This window comes from Oncorhynchus mykiss, chromosome 19 (assembly GCF_057628025.1).
Source record: "Oncorhynchus mykiss isolate SJ-2025 chromosome 19, ASM5762802v1, whole genome shotgun sequence".
Classification (NCBI taxonomy): Eukaryota; Metazoa; Chordata; class Actinopteri; order Salmoniformes; family Salmonidae; genus Oncorhynchus; species Oncorhynchus mykiss.
Genome location: NC_143040.1, coordinates 37,841,554 through 37,856,957, shown reverse-complemented (window position 1 = coordinate 37,856,957; position 15,404 = coordinate 37,841,554). Strand labels below are relative to the sequence as shown.

At 45.6% G+C, this 15,404-nt stretch overlaps 1 protein-coding gene across 3 annotated transcripts in view; it reads right to left on the bottom strand.

Annotated features, from left to right (window-relative positions):
• Positions 1-23: 23 nt before the first annotated feature.
• The window catches only part of ttbk2a (tau tubulin kinase 2a), a 29,237-nt gene continuing 13,856 nt past the window's right edge, over positions 24-15,404 (bottom strand). For 2 of the 3 annotated variants that reach the window (XM_021573864.3, XM_036954606.2), the window contains 7 exons: positions 13,342-13,499; positions 12,921-13,131; positions 12,565-12,791; positions 10,518-11,130; positions 7,653-8,006; positions 5,674-6,701; positions 24-5,421 (listed from right to left, as the gene is read on the bottom strand). In XM_021573864.3, the coding sequence (XP_021429539.3) occupies positions 4,923-5,421; positions 5,674-6,701; positions 7,653-8,006; positions 10,518-11,130; positions 12,565-12,791; positions 12,921-13,131; positions 13,342-13,499 (3,090 nt within the window). In that variant the 3' untranslated portion in view covers positions 24-4,922. The remainder of the gene's footprint in view (positions 5,422-5,673; positions 6,702-7,652; positions 8,007-10,517; positions 11,131-12,564; positions 12,792-12,920; positions 13,132-13,341; positions 13,500-15,404) is intronic. The other variant, XM_036954607.2, reaches the window with a different exon arrangement.

Below are 15,404 nucleotides of genomic sequence, written 5' to 3'. Positions count from 1 at the left end.
TAAATAGGCAAACAGTTTAGGTGTTTTCTGCATGCTGAATGAGTATTTTATTTATAACCAGTTTATAAAAATAAAATACAAAATAATTGTAAACGAAAAAAAAAAAACACTGTACAAGGCATTGATATGGTACAAATAATAAAATAAGCATACATAATTACAGTTATGTACAATGTCGATCCTCCTCTTGTTACATTCTTTCCTTGTGACTGTACATACATTTCAAAACCGTTACATTGCAACACAGGACTAAAACGTGAAGCATCTCAAGAAATATCTAAAACTGAAGTCACACAGGCAATGGGTCTCAACGATGAGCATCACTACCCAATACATCAATAAATCAATTTGTTGTTGTTGTTGTTTTTACATTTGGCCTTTTGGCCCAAAAACACAGTATCTGTGGCCATGAATGAGTACAATCAATGGACCACAGATACAGGTAGGCTATGACACGTGACACCTTCACAATCACACCACCATACAGTCAGTGGCAAATCATAATCTCAGTCCAAAAAGTAACATTATAAACTGGGTGCTTTGAGCCCTGAATGCAGATTGGCTGACAGCCATGGTATATCAGACTGTATACCACGTGCATGACAAAACATTTATTTTTACTGCTCTAATTACGTTGGTAACCGGTTTATAATAACAATAGGGCAACAGGGGGGGTTTGTGGTATATGGCCAATATACCACTACTAAGGGCTGTATCCAGGCACTCAGCATTGCGTAGTGCTTAAAAAGAACAGACCTTAGCCGTGGTATATTGTCCATATACCACACCCCCCAGGCCTTACTGCTTAAATATACCACTTTTTTGTGCAATAATAACAATAAAATGCAAATATTATGAATGGATTGATATTTTCCCAAAATCAGCAGCACTTTATTCCTTCAGCACTTTCCTTTTATTAAAGCCTTTAGTAAAGCAATAAGTTACGGTTAATCAAGATGACCTTTTAAATAAATACATTAAACTTTTTACAGGTATATAATAAACATTTTGAGCAACTACAGCTGAAGTCAGTTAGCTTATGGAAGTAACGAATAACCTAGAATTGAAAAGATCACTCACTGCTTGGTGTGGTACTACTGTATATGTACTGTACATTCGTATCACAATCTCTGGATGTAAAAACAGAGCTTTATCATACACCTTAAAACACATTTCTGATTCCAGAATCCAGACACAGCTCAGTGGTCAAATGGCTATTGGCTACTGCCGGTGACTTCAAACATTCTGTCCAGTCAATGGACAACTTGATTGGATCAAATTGGCCAATAAGAGCAGAGGTGCCCACAGAAAGAAAAGCTAGATATCTGAAAGCCAAACACCAATACTCTGCCTCTAATCTGCTGGATAAATCATTTCCACAGATCTGTAAAGGCAGGCAAGACGGGACGGACAACACGCCTATCAAGGATGGAAAGGGACTCGGGAGAACCCTATACAGTCTATGGAAGAACCTGACAGTAGCTTGGTGGCTAAGCAGTGGAGTGATCCTCAGCACAGAGTAGACAAACAGACAGACAGTTCAGTCATCCCTTGCTTACACAGCCAAGGAAAGAGAAGAGACATGATTAAGGCGACCGACTGACTGAACACTGTCTGTGTCTAGCCTTGGGATAAGTCATATCATAGCTGCTCTGTGAAACGGTTCCCACTAGATGGGCAGGCTGCAGAAAAACAAAATTTGCTTTTTGGTCTTAATTGAAGGTTAGGCATAAGGTCAGCACTGAGGTTAGGGTTAAGGTTAGGTTTAAAACCAGATTTTAAAAAGAGAACTTGTAGAAATAGGCTAGGGCTTATGACTTTGCAACTTGGCCAGATAGTGACGACGCTGTGAGACAGAGGGGTTTTTCAAGGTTGCCCACATGTTGCATAGATCATCAGATCATGAAGTAATTGATGGGGTTCCCGCTATGTTAAACACTACGCCCACATTTGTAGAGATCTACGTTGAATCAGATCTGTATCAGCTTGTCTGCAATGTAAGCAACCTGGAACGCCACCAGGCTGTATGCAGCCAAGTACCAAGACAATCTATCACATTGGACCAAGTAAAACAACTCACTTGACATCCAGTACTGTATATCATGACAGAGCAATGGAGTCCATCTCATAGAGCAGTGGTATAGTAGATACCTCCCACTGCATATTGGTTGTATAAGGTTTGGGTGGGAACCAGATTTTCATAGCGTCTTACCGTTTTTGATGCACAAAACAATTTAGGCAACAGGGATCTTGATCCAGGAGGGAGTTGAATGTCTCTGTTATAACCAAGAAGCTTGATCTTAACATCTTGCCACTTAGCTAGCAAGTTAGGAAACTAAATGCATAGCTGGAGCCCTGAGCTGGATATCATTTATTTGACACATTTTAGATTTCTTATAGCGATACTTAACTTATATTTATTATATAAGCAGTGGCGTAGCACGCATCCCCCCCCCCCCCCCCAAAAAAAACAAAACGTTTGTTTTTTAAACGGTATTAAAAATTATACCGTCGGTATTTCGCCAGCATCCTTTTTCAGGAGTATTACCGAATCAGTCAGTGCAGTAGTCCTAGGATTATGAGCGTTTGGAGAGCTAGAAAAGCAGATCAATGCTGTGGACCAGGTGGGACGATAAGAGTGAAGAGTGATCGAGATTGTGAGGAGAAATAGAAAACGAAACAAATTAAATATTCCAACCAAAATACATACGGTACTATCCAACAAGAAGAAGAATTCCCTTTCAGACATTCACAATGCATTATGGGAACTGGTATGCTGCTTACTTTACTGATTGGTTGATTGTTTGGTTTTTCTCTTTTCTTGGTAGGCAGCGCATGCAAGGAGTAATAGTGCTGGAAGCAGTGGTTAGTTATATTACAGTATCTTACAAGCAGAGGTGGTGGGGAGAGGTAGCCCGTGTTTCAGTCGGTTTCTGCTATCATTCCACTCCTTGCTACTCCTTTTCATTCCAATGTGGGGCAATAACACGGAGTACAAGGAGTGGAATGTCAGAACAAAACCGGTTCTGGATTTCAGGCTAGGGGGGGGGGGGGGGGGTAGAAGAAAGGTCAGGTGAGGGAGGTTTTAAATGATAGTGTTCATTGAAATTGTGGTTGGTTCTCAAACAATACATGAACTCTGAGGTAATAGTGCACACAACATACAGTATGTCATTACAAAAGAAACAAAACATTCTCTTGCACATGTTTTTTTTTTTATCCTTTGGGAAGTTTGAAACACTGATTTGGTATACGATACATGATATTTATATGGTATAAATAGCATGACATTATTTGACATAAATATTGGACCTGTCATAACATTTAGACAAACAGGATATCGAAGTTTTAGTTTAAAACATTCCCTTTCTTTAATATCTTAAATAAAAATGTTCTTTCTTAAAATAATGTCTGAATAAATAAAATAAAACCATTCACTTTGCTTCCTTTTCCTTGTGGTGAATAATATAAAGTTACACTCACATGAAGAGGACTGTCTTTGAAGCTGGCACAATTTTTTGCAGGGGGTCATTTTGTAAAAATGAGAATCATAGCCTACTTTGTAGTGAAACCAGGAGCTGCCCAAAGTGCCAAGGCAAGGCACACATTAAGACAAGTGTTTATTATACAGTAATAATCATTATAACTTAGTGTTGCCTTGTATTCACTACTACTGTTATAAAGTTATCAGCAGGCTGTGTCCAAATTCTCCCCAAGTGTGCAGTTCCCTCCCATCCATGCATTTAAAATCGCTGGATTGGTGTAAGCATGGGCAAGGCTAGGGAGGGTTGCCATCATATTTCTTACACCATTACTTTTACGTCCAAGGCAGAAGGGTAAAGAATTAGGACGCAAAGTCAGACTCCTTTCTCAAGAGGAGCATATAAAGGGAATCAAGGCCCAGTTACTAGTATTCAATCACACACTTACTTTGACATTTAGGTTCCCCCAATCAATCAATCAATCAACACAGTAGGCACAAGTAGGTGTGTGAGCTCACACACACACTATACGATTGTATTAAAGGAAGGATCGCTCAAAATGATCACTTCTTTCACTGATCGATCGATTGCTTTAGATGCCTTTGAAATAAAGGACCCTCGCTATACAGTACATCTGAAGTCAAAGACGGAGAGAGAGAGAGAGTGTAACTGGTGTGACAGGAGCGTCAAAATATAAATAAATAGGATCTGTAGATAGTGTACATTTCTCTCGAGGGCTTCATGGCCCTACATGTAGGCCTGCTATGCACTGCGCTCCCTAGGCCAGTACAGAGGAAACACAAACACAAACACAACAAGCCAATATAATAATGGTTAGTGATTAATACACAAGTGCTCATCCACTGAATTTCCACCATGAGCGTCCTAGGGTAATCTGAATGAAGTGTGTTCACTTTCACTGAGGAGATGAGGGAAGTAAGTACCCCAACATTTTACACACAGCATGACGCATCTGGATACTTTTTGCATGAAGTATGACCGCTTAAAGTGGGCTTATAAATGAGTGATTAAACGATGACACAATGGAAGGAATAAGAGGAGAAAGAGTGAAGGATTTACAAGTGAAAGAGATAGAGGACAGCGGGGTGTGGGGAGAAACTGAACGGGGAGGAGGGGGGGGGGGCATTAAGTTCAGTATTCTCTGACAGAGGCCTCAGATCCTCATCATGATCGTCTGGTCTGTATGAACATCCCACCCTCTGCTGTGGCAACAACACTGACCTCCCAGGGCCTACTCGCAAAGCATCTCAGGATAGGAGTGCTGATCTAGGATAAGTTTAGTGATTTATTATTATTTACGTACTTCATGAATAAGATTACAATGACAGAGGGGACCTGCTCTTACCCTGAGACGCTTTAATAAATAGGCCCAGAGCTTCCTGTGGGCCAGGCTTGGACCAGAGCTGGAGCAGTGGGCCACTATCTGCTGCTCAGCTTGCTGGAGCACTTCCTCTCTCTTTCCTCGCGGCTGCAGACTTTCCCCCTGGGGGCGTGCTGGTGGAAGGGGCCGGTGCGGGCCTGGCGACTGCAGCAAGTCTCCTGGTGGTGAGGGTAGGAGCGCCGGGGAGGAGGGGGGGACCCGGAGAAGCTAGGAGGGGATCGGGACCGACCGAAACAAACCCCTCCTCCTCTCTCTCCCCCGCGGTGTTCGTGGCGGGAGGGGGAGGAGGAGACAGAGCGCTGTAGAGAGGAGGAGCTGCGTGGAGATGCGCTGGAGCTCCGGTGGTGATGGTGGTGGGGGGAGTTGGTCAGGCTACACATGCCCATCCGGGAGCCTCCGTGCTGAGCTGAGGAGCGGCCGTGGTGGGGGGAGCCGCGGACAGAACCACCACCATGACCATGGTGCATGAGCTGGGCCAGGCAGGTCAGGAGGTCTGAGTCGCTGGTGCTGCCCGCTCGAATTCGGTAACGCCTCAGCCTTGGGTGGAGGATGGAATATGGAGAATGGGTTTGTAACTTTAGATATACATTGTAAATTGAGATCATTAAGGCAAAATGAGAGTAATTCAGCTGAATGATAGTAGCCTCATCCCAGATCTGTTTGTGTCCAAACAGTAGCATGACAATGACCATAGGAGTTGGCAAGGCAGCACAAACAGATCTGGGACCAGGCTACTATGACAGATGGCATAGACAGGTAATAAAAACTAATAATGAAGAGTTATATTACCTGCCCTCCACTGCAGGGCGACTGGGTGGCTTGCCCGGGGGTGGGCGTGGTAGGTACTGTGCAGCTCGCTCCTGCTCTGTGGCCGGGTTAGGAAGGTTAACAGGGCGAGGGATCCTGCTCTTACGGGACAGGGGGCTGGAGGAGGAGGACAGGGAGGGGGCATCGTCCCCCTGGCGGTCGGAGCGTGACCCCAGGAATGACTCATCGGCCGTCTCAGAGCGGTCCGAGGCGGAGGACAGCTGTTCCCCGCGGGGGAGTGAGGCCATCATGGAGCCGCGGTGGGAGAGAGAGGGAGAGGCTGTGGGAGAGGGGGCTGGGTGGTGGCCTCCTCCCTGGTGGTGGTGGGCTTTCTTCTGAAGCAGCTTCTCCATGGCAGAGCCAGGAGTGGGGAGGAGGTCCAGCAGACTGGAGGGTTCCAGGACAGGGATACGGCTCAGCCTGCGGGAGGGGTTCCTACGGGGGGCGGAGGGCAGGGAGGAGGGGGTTAGTGCTGGGGCTGGGTCACTGGTCTCCACCCCATCTCCCCTATCTGGCCGGGGCTGGTCACTCTCATGGTCCTTCAGCTCTGGGAAGGCTCCACTGCTGCCATCCCCCTGGCCGTAAGCTGGGGGAGAGAGATGGCCGTTGACTAGCCCTAATACTGGGCTGTGGGGGGAGCGGGGGGAGCGTGGAGAATGAGAACGGGGAGAATTAGGAGAAACGGGAGAGCGAGGGGAGTGAGGAGAAGACATTCGGCTTGGCACAGGACTGTGGGCTTTGGTATGGGTCTGGGTGTTGGTGTCTCCTCCGTTGACCAGGGTATCTGCCAGGAGGTCATCCAGAGTGGTGGGACTGGCGGGCTGGCTGCCAGGCTGGGTAAAGGTATGGTTAGGGGTGGGCAGGCGCTCCTGGCCCTGGGAGGAGTGGATATTAGCGGTAGCAGTATTATCCTGCGGCTGCTTGGCCTCAGCTGCGGCTTCACCTCGTCTCTCCAGCAGGAGGCAATGTGGAGCACTGTCTGAGCCTGACTGGGACCGCTGAGCTGTCAACTACAGATAGAGATGGGGAGAGGGAGAAAGACAGACGGAGAGAGACAGAGAGAGAGAGAAATAGAGTCAAATGGCAACATTGTAAGAGATCATGTGAAAAGATTTAATTAAGATCAAGGAAATGTCAGTTAAGTTGTTAGTCAGTATCAAACCAGCAACAAGACAGATCTGGGTCAAATAGTATAGATAATGTATTTTATTTAACTTGGAGTTTTGGGACTATTCCATTGTACCTGGAAAGCTAAACTAAGTACCCCTCAAGTATTTGACACATGTATTTGACCCAGGTCTGCAATAAGAACAAAAACATTTACACAACCATGCATGGGACTACAAATGAGAGAAAGAGAGGGTCAGGTTGAGTTTTTAGAAAAGAAAGAGCGAACAGGAGAAGAGGAAAGGACAAAAGACAGAGACAATCACCAAAACAAAAGTTACTGTCACGTAACCTGTTGTCATGGCTCCACATTCTAAACACACACATACTCCAATCAGAAAGCTCCCTGAGCAAGGTTGGACTCAATTCAGTCAATTCAGGAAGTAAACTGACATTCAAATTCCAATGTTCAACATCGCTTTTCAATCAAGAAAAGTGGAAGTGCAATTTCCGTTTACATTCTGAAATGAAAAGGAATTGAAATAGAATTGACCGAATTCCTTCCCTTGACACGAGGACACATTGATCTGAGCGTGCTCAGTCTGCATCACAATGATCTGCTGTTCCCTGGAGAGAGCAGCCTGCCTGATGACAACACAACAACACAACAGCCAAACAAACGCACTAGCAGCAAAAGGAAACAAAAAAGAAGCAGAACAACCAAACAAAACTTGTAAAAAAGGACAGGAAGAAACTAATAGCTGAGGGAGGAAGGTAGGCGGTGTGTTATGGTTAAGATAGAGACGACTGATTGGTTAGTGGCCTCAGGGCGGAGTGGGCGGCGTGATCATCACCTGCTGAAGTTGGGCACGTGTGATGCGTATAACGGAAGGGAACCTGCTGTTGGCGGCACCCGCCGGGATCGCGGGCAGTTTCCTGCGCCCGGTGGGCGATTGGTTACGGGCGGAACCGGGGTGAGGTGGTGGAGGTAGGGAGGCGTGGCAGGAGGAACAGGAGGTGGGACGGAGGAGGTGCTGTTGGTGGTTGGCTGAATAGCTGTGCCTCATTCCAGGAGGGTCCCTTTGGTGCAGGGGGTCCGACAGTGTGGTGAGGAGGGTCTGGGTGTGCGGGCTGGGGGAACGCAGGAACAGAGGACTGGACGTCCTGGCCAAAACCTCCTCGGGCAGGGAAGGAGGAGAGGTGGGGAGCTAAGAGTACGGGAGGAGGTGGGAGAGGGAAGGAGGGAGGGACAGAGGATGGGAGAGGAGAGGAGAGGAGAGGAGGAGAGGAAGTGTGGAGTGAGAGGTGATGAGAGGGAGGGTGAAAAGAGAGGGAAGGTGGTGAAAGAGCAGGGATGGTTTGAACAGGTAGAGTGCGGGGAGAGAAATAGGAAGAGTTGAAGGTGTGGAGAGAGGGTAGTGTGGGGGAAATGGGCGGATTGGCATGGGGGTGGGGGTGAGAAAGGAGGAGTATAGCATATATTTAAAACTTTGAGGGAGTGGACGGCGAGGTGGGAGGAATCCTGAGATCTAAAACGTCTCCTTAGAGGAATCGCATGAGTCAGTGTACAATCTATTACTTCATATAGCACCGTTTGTGAAAGGGTCAACCCAGGACAAGAATTCAAGAGTAGAAAAATCAACATAGCAAATGAAAGTTGTAAATAAAGAGCAAATAATGATATCAAATGCAAATCAAAGTGCCCTTTCAAGCAACAGCCACTCTCAAACAAAACCATTGTCTGAGGAGTATCTGTAGTTTTACCAAGCTCACACAAGAAAAGAAACAAGCTCACATGACATTAGTGATCACAATCACATTTCACTTCAATCCACAGCAAGATGCTACTGTTGACCCAGATGAATGAAGCATCCTACCGTGTCTAGTTCTGTGTAAGGTGTATTACACTTTCAGTAAACATTGCATGATATGTCTTTACCTGTGTGAGGTATTTAATAGTGACGTGTATTACAGTTAAGCATGTAATATAACAGTGAAGTGTGTTACAGCGAGATATGTAATAGTAAAGTGTGTTACAGTGAGGTGCGTAATATAATAGTGAAGTGTGTTACAGCGAGATATGTAATAGTAAAGTGTGTTACAGTGAGGTGCGTAATATAATAGTGAAGTGAGCTAATGAGGTATGTAATATAATAGTGAAGTGTGTTACAGTGAGGTATGTAATAGTGATGTGTGTTACAGTGAGGTATGTAATATAATTGTGAAGTGTGTTACAGTGAGGTATGTAATATAATTGTGAAGTGTGTTACAGTGAGGTATGTAATATAAAAGTGAAGTGTGTTATAGTGAGATATGTAATAGTAATGTGTATTACAGTGAGGTATGTAATATAATAGTGAAGTGAGCTAATGAGGTATGTAATATAATAGTGAAGTGTGTTACAGTGAGGTATGTAATAGTGATGTGTATTACAGTGAGGTATGTAATATAATAGTGAAGTGTGTTACAGTGAGGTACGTAATATACTAGTGAAGTGTGTTACAGTGAGGTATGTAGTAGTGATGTGTGTTACAGTGAGGTATGTAATATAATTGTGAAGTGTGTTACAGTGAAGTATGTAATATAATAGTGAAGTGTGTTACAGTGAGGTATGTATTATAATTGTGAAGTGTGTTACAGTGAGGTATGTAATAGTGGAGTGTGTTACAGTGAGGTATGTAGTAGTGATGTGTGTTACAGTGAGGTATGTAATATAATTGTGAAGTGTGTTACAGTGAAGTATGTAATATAATAGTGAAGTGTGTTACAGTGAGGTATGTAATATAATAGTGAAGTGTGTTACAGTGAAGTATGTAATATAATAGTGAAGTGTGTTACAGTGAGGTATGTAATATAATTGTGAAGTGTGTTACAGTGAGGTATGTAATATAATAGTGAAGTGAATTACAGCGAGGTATGTAATATTAAAGTGTGTTACAGTGAGGTATGTAATATAATAGTGAAGTGTGTTACAGTGAGGTATGTAATAGTGATGTGTGTTACAGTGAGATAGGTAATATAATAGTGAAGTGTGTTACAGTGAGGTAAATAATGTAATAGTGAAGTGTGTTACAGTGAGGTATGTAATATAATAGTGAAGTGTGTTACAGTGAGGTATGTAATATAATTGTGAAATGTGTTACAGTGAGGTATGTAATAGTGAAGTGTGTTACAGTGAGGTACGTAATATAATAGTGGAGTGTGTTACAGTGAGGTATGTAATAGTGGAGTGTGTTACAGTGAGGTATGTAATAGTGAAGTGTGTTACAGTGAGGTATGTAATACAATTGTGAGGTGTGTTACAGTGAGGTATGTAATAGTGAAGTGTGCTACAGTGAGGTATGTAATATAATAGCGGAGTGTGTTACAGTGAGGTATGTAATAGACTTGTGAAGTGTTTTACAGTGAGGTATGTAATATAATTGTGAAGTGTGCTACAGTAAGGTATGTAATATAATAGTGAAGTGTGTTACAGTGAGGTATGTAATATAATAGCGGAGTGTGTTACAGTGAGGTATGTAATAGACTTGTGAAGTGTTTTACAGTGAGGTATGTAATATAATTGTGAAGTGTGCTACAGTAAGGTATGTAATATAATAGTGAAGTGTGTTACAGTGAGGTATGTAATATAATAGTGAAGTGTGTTACAGTGAGGTATGTAATAAAATAGCGGAGTGTGTTACAGTGAACCGTGTAATACAAGTCCACGAGGTCCTTACCTGTGTGAGTACTCCCTCAGCCAGGCCCTCAGCAGGGCTAGTCGGGGTGATGGGGGGCACGCTTCCCGGGTGTCCCACACTCAGCTCCAGCCTGTCCACTCTAGGGGGTCCTGTCCTGGACCCTGGTGACCCCTGGAGGTTCCCATTCCTGTCCCCATGGACCTGACCAGGACTTGGGCTCTCCCTTGACCCCTGGCCTGCCCCCAGGGGTACCTCCAGCACCTCCAGGTCCTCTTCTTCCTCCTCAGAGGGGCTGGTCGTAGCCTTCGCCCCAGTTCCAGTCCCTGGGGACTCGCTGGGCCTCTCCACCATCACCCACTCCCTGGAGTCCACCTCACCCCTGCCGGAGCTCAGGTTGAGGGCCACGAAGCCTCCGCTGCTGGGTGCCCCCTCGCCTTGCTCCAGGGAGCCAGGGGAGTGAGGGGAGACAGGTTTGGGTGAGCTACCATTGGTGCCACCACCAGATATGAACTCCTCGTCGTAGTGCCAGACTCGGTCAGAACCACCAGCTCGACCTAGAGCTGTGGCACCAACAGCAGGTACAGACACACCCTGGCCCACCTCAGACCCCTTCTCCTGCTGCTGCTGCCCACAACCCTGCTGCTTCACTGAGCTGGAGAGAGAGAAAGACATTAACATGTTAGTCATTTGGCAGGTGTTCTTATGCAGAGCGACTTACAGTCAGGGCATTCAGAGAAGACAGGACAGGAGTAGGGCTGTTGTGGTGACTGTATTACCTCCACACCTGCAGTCATGACCGCAGTCAAATTCCACGTGACCGTTTGAGTCACGGTAATCTCCTATGCGCTTTGACATGAATGGCACTGATGCGTTGGAAGTACCCAACTCTCTAACGATCATCAGGTCACTAATGGTCTGGTACTCAGGTCTCTGTTGTCCCTCTAACCACTCTGACATCAATGCAAATACAATTGAAAATCACAAACACTTATCATCTAGGGCCTCCCGAGTGGCGCAGTGGTCTAGCAGTGCTAGCTGTGCCACTAGAGATTCTGGGTTCGAGTCCAGGTTCTGGGGCGGCGCAGAATTGGTCCAGTGTCGTCCGGATTAGGGGAGGGTTTGGCCGGCAGGGATGTCCTTGTCCCATCGCGACACATTGGTGCGGCTGGTTTCCGGGTTAAGTGGGCATTGTGTCAAGAAGCAGTGCGGCTCGGTTGGGTTGTGTTTCAGAGGACGCACAGCTCTCTCCCACGTCCGTACGGGAGTTACAGCAATGAGACAAGACTGTAACTACCAATTGGATACAGTGAAATGGACGCTTACTAAAGTGGTGATTCATTCTCAGCATTTAAGAAGTTGCAAGTCCATTGCATTTTAGAGTTTATACTCAATCCCCCCCCAACAAGCCTGAATTAAAATAACAATTGTGCTATATTAGGCAATAGCCTAATATACAAAATTCAACAAAACTCTAGTAATCACCTTTGAGCGTGGACTGTGTTATTATGCATACTGGATGGCCTGGTTACCTTATGCTACGCTCCAAATGTTCTATCCATGAGTCTGGGAGAGAATGTATAGGCCAAGTCGATGATGTTGGTTCACGGATTGCGCAGGGTGGCTTACAGAGTAGTTTGTCTATAGTGAATTTGTTCATTCCTTTCCCAAGCGCGTAAAGAGAGAGGGGCTGTCAACAGCTTAATAAAATATATTTAGTTGGGAAAACATTTCTGTCGATGTTCCCAAACAGATTTCACTTAGTTTCCCAAAATGAATCACTAGGTAGCTGCAGGAACTGGGTTAGAGAGCCCATGGCATACAGAGTTTAGGTAGAATATCACCTGTCACGCAGTGAGAGGCTGCTCCTCAAACGGGTTGACGTGTGAAGTGAAATAAGTGTTCTTATAAGCCCAGAGATTTCTACATGCAATCCTGTGTGAAAGCAGAGTACTGATGGTTGCTACTAGAAAGAGGAGGATCCCAGCTTTCTAGTGCTAATATATTTATTTCTCAGCTAAGTCCCATTCCTGGTTGTAAGTAATAGTGTAGAAGCATAGAGATACAGGGGGTTAGTAAGGGTACTGACCATGCCTCCAGGAAGCGTTCAGGGCTGGGCTTGGCCTCTAGGGTCAACCTCCTGTCCAGCTCAAAGCTGTGGATGTTACGAAGCTTCCTGAGCAGAGGACCACCACCGTCCTGCCCGGAGGCCCCCACCATCTCAGAGTGTACCCGGACAGGAGAGCCCAGACTGGGGTTGGCGTGTGGGCTCTGGAGACCCCCCTGGTTGTTGCTGTGCTCCTCCTCTGTGGCTGCCTGGTGGGGATGGAACCAGGGGATGGAGTGGTAAAGGATATGGGTGTGTGTATACATGTGTGCTGGTGTGTATGTGTGTGTGGGTCTGTTCACGTGTGTGTGTTCACGTGTGTGTGTGTGTGTGTTTACCTTCCAGACAGCTGTCTTGATGCGGTTGCGGTCATGGTCCAGCATCTCCCAGACGTCAGCTTCCTGGTTGGCCCGGGGCATGCTGGGGGATCCAGGGAGGCGTTCTGGAGGAGGGTTGTTCTCCCCATTGTCACTGAGCTGCTCGTCCTGCAGCACGTCATCCGTGTTCTCCCTCGCCAGGTCCCCAGGGACCAGGGACGCATTCGCCATTCTGGAATCATAGAGTAGAGGTTACTATGGTGTCACTAACTGACAGCAACTGGAAGATTCATCCATTCATTCAACAGGTAGATTCATTCATTCATTCTGTAAAGAAGTGATAGTTGTTTTTAAAACCAGTGTGTGATTGTGAAAGAAACAAGAAACCCCTAAACCCTCAGTGGACTTTCAAACAGCTAGTCCATGATTCCCAGTCTCTTACCCCATGTGTGCAGGTGTGAGGCGTGTGTGGTGCTGTGGTGTGGTGGCTGTGGCGTTGATGCTCAGAGTGCCATCAGACCCAGTCCTCTCCCAGTCATACGGGTCATTCTCCACCACGTTGTAGGTCTTCATACTGTTGTCAAACACTGACATCAGCAGCTACAACACAACAGGAAGTCACATGATGTAATATCCTGAGATACCTAAGGACTTGTACGACATCACAGACTGACTGGCTGACTGATACTTAGTACTCCAAGAGGGATCAGACATTCAGACACTCATTGCTATGACATTTTGAAGACAATCCAAGATTATGTAGACAATCAGTCATTCTGCAAAAAGACACTGAGTATACCAAACATAAGGCACAACTTCCTAATATTGAGTTGCGCACCCCACAGGGATACTGGTCCATGTTGACTCCAATGCTTCCCAGAGCTGTGTCAAGTTGGCTGGATGCCATTTGAGTGGTGGACCATTTCTGATACACACAGGAAACTGTTGAGTGTGAAAAACCCAGGAGCATTGCAGTTCTTGACATAAACTGGTGCGCCTGGCACCTACTACCATATCCTGTTCAAAGGCACTTCCATTTTTTACATACACAATCCATCTCTCAATTGTCTCAAGGCTTAAAAATCCTTCTTTATTCTGTCTTTATTCTGTAGACAACAATTGACTGTGAATAGGGCTGGGTGGCCATTTGATTAGTTGTTCAGCAGTCTTATGGCTTGGGGGTAGAAGCTGTTAAGAAGCTTTTTGGTCCTATACTTGGTGCTCCGGTACCGTTTGCTGTGTGGTAGCAAAGAGAACAGTCTATGACGGCTGACTGGAGTCTGGGCATTCCTCTGACACCGCCTAGTATATATGTCCTGGATGTCAGGAAGCTTGGCCCCAGTGATGTACGGGCTGAACCCACTTCCCTCTGTAGTGCCATTAGGGTCAGATGCCGAGCAGTTTCTATACCAGGCAGTGATGTAACCGGTCAAGATGCTCTCGATGGTTCAGCTGTAGAACTTTGAGGATCTGGGGACCCATGACAAATCTTTTCAGTCACTTGAGGGGAGGGGAAAGGTGTTGTCATGCCCTCTCCACAACTGTCTTGGTGTGTTTGGACCGTTATAGTTTGTTGGTGATGTGGACACCAAGGAACTTGAAACTCTCGACCCGCTCCACTTCAGGGAGGTGTTTAGTCCCAGGTCCTTAGCTTTGTGGGTACTATGGTGTTGAACGCTGAGCTGTAGTCAATGAAAAGCATTCTCAAATAGGTGTTCCTTTTGTCCAGGTGGGAAAGGGCAGTGTGGAGTGCAGAAGAGATTGCATCATCTGTGGAGCTGTTGTGGCAGTATGCGAATTGGAGTGGGTCTAGGGTTTCTGGCATGATGGTGTTGATGTGAGCCATGACCAGCCTTTCAAAGCACTTCATGGCTACCGACATGAGTGCTACGGGGCGGTAATCATTTAGGCAGGTTACCTTCGCTTCCTTGGGCACAGGGACTATGGTGGTCTGTTTGAAACATAGATAGGTATTACAGACTCGGCCAGGGAGACATTGAAAATGTCAGTGAAGACACTTGCCAGTTTGTCCGCGCATGCTTTGAGTACATGTCCTGGTAATCCTTCTGGCCCCGCGGCTTTGTGAATGTTGACCTGTTTAAAGGTCTTGCTCACATCGGCTATGGAGAGAATGATCACACAGTCGTCCGGAACAGCTGGTGTTCTCATGCATGCTTCAGTGTTGAAGCCTACACCTTCACAATAAATCCATTATTTATTTTAAACAGGTCTAAAGAAGCGTGATATGAAGAAAATGTGGTCTATTTCAGAAGAAAAGAATAGCATACTATGAGTTGTCCTTATGTTAGGTCCTTCTCTGGCTTTGTCAAATGCTTTGCTTAGAATTCCGTAGCATTATTTTATAGTTTGAAGAATACAATTTAAAAAAGCTGAATAAAATAGAAAGGATATTTTCTCCAAATTATTTGAGGGAGTGCGCACATGTGGCTATTCTGTATTGAATGGTTAACAAATAAATTGGTACTCCTATACGCTTAATTTAGA